The 6,247-nt window shown below is 47.1% G+C and overlaps 1 protein-coding gene across 1 annotated transcript; it reads left to right on the top strand.

Annotated features, from left to right (window-relative positions):
* The first annotated feature begins 662 nt into the window (after positions 1-662).
* LOC125539874 (receptor-like serine/threonine-protein kinase SD1-8) lies at positions 663-5,654 on the top strand. The gene is made up of 7 exons (XM_048703411.1): positions 663-2,049; positions 2,405-2,515; positions 3,221-3,345; positions 3,523-3,739; positions 4,455-4,692; positions 4,763-4,895; positions 5,054-5,654. Exons 1-7 carry the CDS (start codon positions 693-695, stop codon positions 5,363-5,365), a joined length of 2,493 nt encoding a protein of 830 aa, XP_048559368.1. The 5' UTR covers positions 663-692; the 3' UTR covers positions 5,366-5,654.
* Positions 5,655-6,247: the final 593 nt, after the last annotated feature.

Here is a 6,247-nt window from a genome sequence, read left to right as displayed (position 1 = left end):
CTGACAAGGACTCTCGCGAATCCACTTGAACTGGACTGGGATCACAGGATGACCAATCAACCTCTTCAAAGGTTTGAACGAGACTAGCTTCAGTTACATCACGTTGAAAATTACCTCGCCGTCATCGTTGGTATTCCAGTAGCAGTAGCGATCGATGACACAGCACTGCATTTTACTGGAGTAATAGCCATATCACTTAGGTCTAGTCTGATGACTCTAGAAGCATGCCCACTTACATTGTTCTTGAGAGGAACCACTCGTTTGAGATGGAGAAGTTTTCTTGGCTCCATGATTGCCCCATCATGTGCACCCCTGTCACATCAACAACTGAAGAAAATCAACTGAGATTGCAACTTCCTGGAAAATTGGCTTCTGTTGAACGGCGGAAAGTATTTGTTTGGATTTTACTGGTTTCCGGTCCATATGCGGGAAGTTTCCCTCCTCCTAATAGTAAAATTGCAGTGCTACTGCCTCTTGACCAGCTCCATAGTAAACAAAGCTTATTTCCATCTTTAAAAAGGTCTTATATTTTGATACAGAGGTAGTAACATGTTACTACCAACTAAATTGGCCAAAGTAACATGTTATACTTACTTTCGATGAAAAAAGTTATCTTCTCGGTCCAAGCCGAGTAACAACTTAAGTGCATGACTGTCCTCTCAGTTCGACTGTATATATTCCATCGTCTATGCATGAGCTCGTCTGTGCATGACCAGTGCAAAGAAATGAGGGCAACCAGCCAACTTCTTGTGCATGACCAGCTGCTCTTGATCACTCTCTTCCTCCTTTCGGTCCAAACTACCGCCGCTTCCGGTGCCCGTGACAGGTTCGAGAAGGGCCAGAACCTCACCGACGGCGACACGCTCGTCTCGCCGGACGGCTCCTTCACCCTGGGGTTCTTCTCTCCCGGGGCGTCCACCAAGAGGTACCTCGGCATATGGTTCTCCGTGTCCAACGACACCGTCTGCTGGGTCGCCAACCGCGACCAGCCTCTGCCCGACAAGTCCGGCATGCTGGTGTTCGACGACCTGAGCAGCCTCGTCCTGGTCGACGGCTCTCGCCGGACGGTGTGGTCACCGAACTTCATGGCCGCCTCCGCCGCGGTGGTTCAGCTTCTCGACTCCGGCAACCTGGTCGTGCACAATGGCAGCAGCAGCGCCGCCCTGTGGCAATCGTTCGACCACCCAACGGACACCTTGCTGCCCGACATGAAGCTGGGCAAGGACCTCTGGACCGGAGCTGAGTGGCAGCTCACGGCGTGGCGCTCCGCCGACGACCCGTCTCCGGGGGACTACCGCCGCACGCTGGAGACCAAGGGGCTACCGGACATCGTCCTGTGGCAAGGGGACGTCAAGAGGTACCGCACGGGCCCGTGGAACGGGCTCTACTTCAACGGCGTCCCGGAGGTGACGGCGTACGCGGACAAGTACACGCTGCGGGCGACGACGAGCCCGTGGGAGGTAACCTACGGGTACACCGCCAAGCCCGGCGCGCCGCTGACCCGCGTCGTGGTGAACTACACCGGCGACGTGGAGCGGCTGATGTGGGACGCGGGCACCCGGGCGTGGAAGCCCTTGTTCAAGGGGCCGAGGGACCAGTGCGACACCTACGCGCGGTGCGGGCCGTTCGGCCTCTGCGACCCCGAGGCGGCGTCGTCGGGGTTCTGCGGCTGCGTCGTGGGGTTCAGCAGGCCTGCCGCCGCCGGGACCCCGTCGCAGTCGGCTCAGGAGGTGAACGATACCGCGGCGGACGGGTGCCGACGAGACGCGGCGCTGGACTGTGCCGGCGGCGCGACGACGGACGGCTTCGCGGTGGTGCGGCGCGTGAAGCTTCCTGACACGCAGAACGCTTCGGTGGACATGAACGTCACGCTAGAGGGGTGCAGGGCGAGGTGCTTCGCCGACTGCTCGTGCCGGGCCTACGCCGCGGCCGATATCCGGGGAGGCGGCGACGGCACCGGCTGCGTCATGTGGGCGGATGCCATCGTCGATCTACGTCTCGTCGACAGGGGGCAAGATCTCTACCTGAGGTTGTCAAAATCAGAATTCGGTATGTGCAGATTAGCCAACCACCTACCGTTGCCATGCACCTTTCTTCTTTGTCTTGACACAAATTGACTCAACTTTTTGAGAGACAAGACTTGATTTACACCTACTGGACCAAAAAAGAGTTTCTATATTTTTAGTTCATGTTTGAACTGGTTGCTGCCATAACAGATGACCAGAAAGAGTTTCCTACTCTGCTTGTTGACTCGATTTACACATGCATGTAAATCAAGTCACAGTCATACACCTTGACAAAAATATTGACTCGATTTATACATGCATGTTGGAAAAAAAAAGAGTTTTAATTTTTAGTTCATGCATGTTTGAACTCACAGTTCACCGTTTTGCTGCCATAACAGATGACCAGAAAGAGTTTCCTACTCTACTTGTTGTCGCACCTGTAGCTTCCGGTGTCATTGTTCTTCTGGTCGTCTCTCTGATTTGGTGGAGACGGAAACGCAGAATCATAGGTAATTTCTACTCTGATGGGATGGTTCGCTGTTACTGTTATTTCATATGGAGAAAAAGGAAAAATACAAGATAATTGGACTGGTTTAAACTTAAACATGATTTTATATTAAAAAAATCAAAAATTACGGTTGGTGACATATAAAACGATTTGAAATTTCTAGACTAGATTCATGATTTTTTTGGTCATTTTGGCGAGGGAAAAATATCCCCATTTCTAGAATTTTAACACTCAAGTCCACAACCTCGTTAAGAGGTTTTTTTAGGGAACAGAGATATAATGTTATTGGGGATACAAACCGGGCTAGGGATATGTGGCAAACCAAATATGCCCACCATCAGAGAGGGAGGTCACAAACTTAACTAGCGCATGTGCATCCCTAACATGTTCTTGCCGTTCAGCCTATGGAACAATTTTTCTTAGAACAGTTCCATAGGCTGCCATGAAACTTCCGGCAACAAGGCCTGAGATTTCTCCAAGTCTTGGTCTAGTGAACTTTGCACTACTAGATTAGTCTCGTAAAAATCCTTCTTTTTTATCGCATGTAACTTATTTTCTTTTGTCAAGTGATTGTTCGATGGAGATCCAACAACTCACTATTATTCGTGATTTGATTTTCTTAAATCTCATTCCACTGATGCCTTGCCGGACCTATACATGTTGTAACACAGTTTCAAGCATAATAATCAATATGTTCTTGTTGCAGGTGCTATCCCTCAAAATCCTGCTATGGCCGTTCCTTCAGTTAATCTAAGCATTATAAAGGATGTCACTGGAAACTTCTCTGAAAGTAACATTATAGGCCAGGGAGGATTTAGTATCATTTACAAGGTTAGTTCTTTTTCTACTAAAGAGATATGAGTGGGGTTTGTGATGTGTGTGGGTCTATCTTGTACTGTTTGAGAAACTCATGCATGACTATATCCTTCACATGATTTTCACATATAGAACCATCCATTGCAAACTCTACAGCTCAATTCTTATCATCTAAAATTTCAAAATCAACAGGGGCTGCTGCCTGAAGGAAGAATGATCGCTGTCAAGAGGCTTAAACAGTCAGCACTAACCACGAAAGGCAAGAAGGATTTCGGGAGAGAAGTGGAAGTGATGGCCGGGCTCCGGCATGGCAATCTTGTTCGTCTCCTTGCTTACTGTAACGAAGGCAAGGAGAGAATACTCATCTATGAACACATGCAGAACAAGAGCCTGAACGTCTACATATTCGGTACACACTGCTACAAGAACACGAGAAATTTCTTGACTTATCTTTTTTTCTGAGTTGTTGATTGTTTTTTGAGGTAGCTACCCGTTTATTCCAAGCGGTAAATTTCTCGACTTATCATGAAAACTCGACCGTCTAATTCTTGTGTATGCACTATCTCTCAAGTTTTATTAATCTACTGTCTACATGCATGCACCTCCTAAGTCCACTCTTCCCTTATATCCCCTAACTATTCCCCTGACTTATTAGCTTGACTCACTTACCCTCTCAAATTATATTTGAACCCACCTAACGCCAGAAGCTATCACATCCGAGATCCTTTTTCAGTCATGGGGTCAGTATATACGTGTCATTTGGTTACAAAATAGCAACCAATGTAAAAAATAATAATTAAATAGGTCCGTTAGGTCATAAGCTGTCGTGGCATTTTTTTTCTTCAGATAGTTATTCGTATGTATTTCATGTACAACTAACATATATGATTTTTCTCCGGATTTTTTGAAATCTTTTTACAAAGATTTTTTTCATTTCGAAAATTGGTTAAAGGGTGATGTGCTCTAGGATGGACAGTCGGGGGTTAAGTGAGCTAGAAACAACTAGAGACTTAAATCTGTACAATTAGGGGAGTAAAATGAACTTTTACCTTTTAAAATGCATTATTTATGAATATTATCAAAGTGGGTGTACCTATCTAACAATACATATTTGGCACTCACAGGTATACCTAAACTGCGTGCTTTACTGAGCTGGACAAGAAGGTTGGAGTTACTGCATGGCATTGCGCATGGTGTTGCGTACCTACATGGAGGATCGGGTGAGAGTGTAATCCACCGGGACATCAAGCCTGGGAACATTCTCCTAGATGATGAGTGGAAGCCTAAAATTGCCGACTTTGGCACCGCTAAGCTGTTTGTCGTCGACCAGGCGGGGCCTGATCAAACAATTGTAGTTTCACCGTAAGTAGTCAAATATATATGCTACTTCACCACCAGATATATACCTAACATTGTTGAGTTCTTTAAAAAGGGGATACGCAGCTCCAGAGTATGCACGGAGAGGGGACATGACGCTGAAATGTGATGTCTATAGCTTCGGAGTTGTCCTCCTCGAGACGATCAGCGGGGAAAGGAATGGTGGCTTGCATAGGCTCCTTTCTCATGTAAGCTCAGATACTTCAGGAATTCATATTTATCACAAACTAAGGCATGTGCATCCATGTACAATATATATTGATGTTGTGTTCCGGCACTCAGTCTGATTTTAATATTTCTCTTCGTGAAATGAAGCAAGACATAACTTGGCGAATCTTTTTGGTAGGCATGGGAACTGTGGGAGCAGAACAGGACTATGGAGCTTCTTGACACCGCAGTGGTGCCACTCGCCAAGTCCGAGCCTGAGCTATTGTCTGAGCTAAAACGATGCATCCAAATTGGGCTCCTCTGCGTCCAGGAGACGCCCTGCGAAAGGCCAACCATGTCCACAGTTGTCGCTATGCTGACTAGCACGGCATCGCAAATCGATCGGCCGAGAAGGCCGGTGCTGGATAGCGGAGGAGTTGTGCAACCTTCGAATTCATCACATGGGCTTGAGACGGATCTTTTGAGCCCCACTACTATTGATTTGACGTAAATTCCTATTGGGTGCAACTAGTTGTTGCTGCAGCCTCGCTTGTAGGCGATTTATTAAAGGCTCGGTTTGTGTTTGTAAAATTAGGTTCAAAAGTGGTCCCTCAAAAAAAAATTGTTCAACAGTGAAAAAAAGGCGGGTGAAGCAAACACTAAAATGGGGAGGAAATTGGTTGGGCAATCGTGATTATGAGAATCCAGCGCAGTGTAAAACGTAGTCTAAATTGCATATAGGAGTTGTCTTTGTTCATGTGGTTATTCTTGAGTACACGCAGTACATACTTACTGTACTATATGTAGACATCGATTTGTCTGCCAGTCTTTCTTTCTTTTTTTGGCAGGCAACGGGCAAAGGTGCTTTCCTTTCTTTCCTCACAACTAATCCCCTGCAGCCCATTCATCCAGTGAATCCTATCCGGGTCCTCTTTGACTGTCAAGTTTTTCCGGCGAGCGAGCAAAAAATAACCCCGGCGCAAGCAGCGCGAGCACGTTGCCATGCAGCCATCTGTCGACCCAGAACTTTGCGCGAGCTCCATTCCCAATGAATATTTGAGTGCAAGGAGAGAATAGTTGTCGGCCCGAGGAATCGCAACGGATGGCATTGCCTTTCCAATGTATCTGGTTGTTTTTGCTCCACTCGTACCAAGCCCAACGAACCCGAAGTGCTCTGTTCTAGCCCTTGATGACTTGATTCCTAGACCACCAACCTTAGATGACCCACAGGTTCTTTTCCAATTAACATGGCATTTGGCCCGCTAGCCTCTTCGTCTCCATTCAAAAGGAAGTTCCTATAGGGTAATGCAGCAGAAAACAAGAAAAATCCGTACTACATACAAGCCGAGGACCACTATAAAGATGCATACAGATAATGACTTTGCCAGGAGAC

This window comes from Triticum urartu, chromosome 2 (assembly GCF_003073215.2).
Source record: "Triticum urartu cultivar G1812 chromosome 2, Tu2.1, whole genome shotgun sequence".
Taxonomy (NCBI): Eukaryota; Viridiplantae; Streptophyta; class Magnoliopsida; order Poales; family Poaceae; genus Triticum; species Triticum urartu.
This window is presented reverse-complemented; position numbering and strand designations above follow the sequence as displayed.

Bases quoted from the DNA above. Each gene is read 5' to 3' on its own strand.
- LOC125539874 (XM_048703411.1), top strand. From the start codon at position 693: ATGAGCTCGTCTGTGCATGACCAGTGCAAAGAAATGAGGGCAACCAGC. The intron at 3,346-3,522 runs GTTAGTTCTTTT...CAAAATCAACAG, and splicing joins GATTTAGTATCATTTACAAG to GGGCTGCTGCCTGAAGGAAG. The intron at 4,896-5,053 runs GTAAGCTCAGAT...TCTTTTTGGTAG, and splicing joins TGCATAGGCTCCTTTCTCAT to GCATGGGAACTGTGGGAGCA.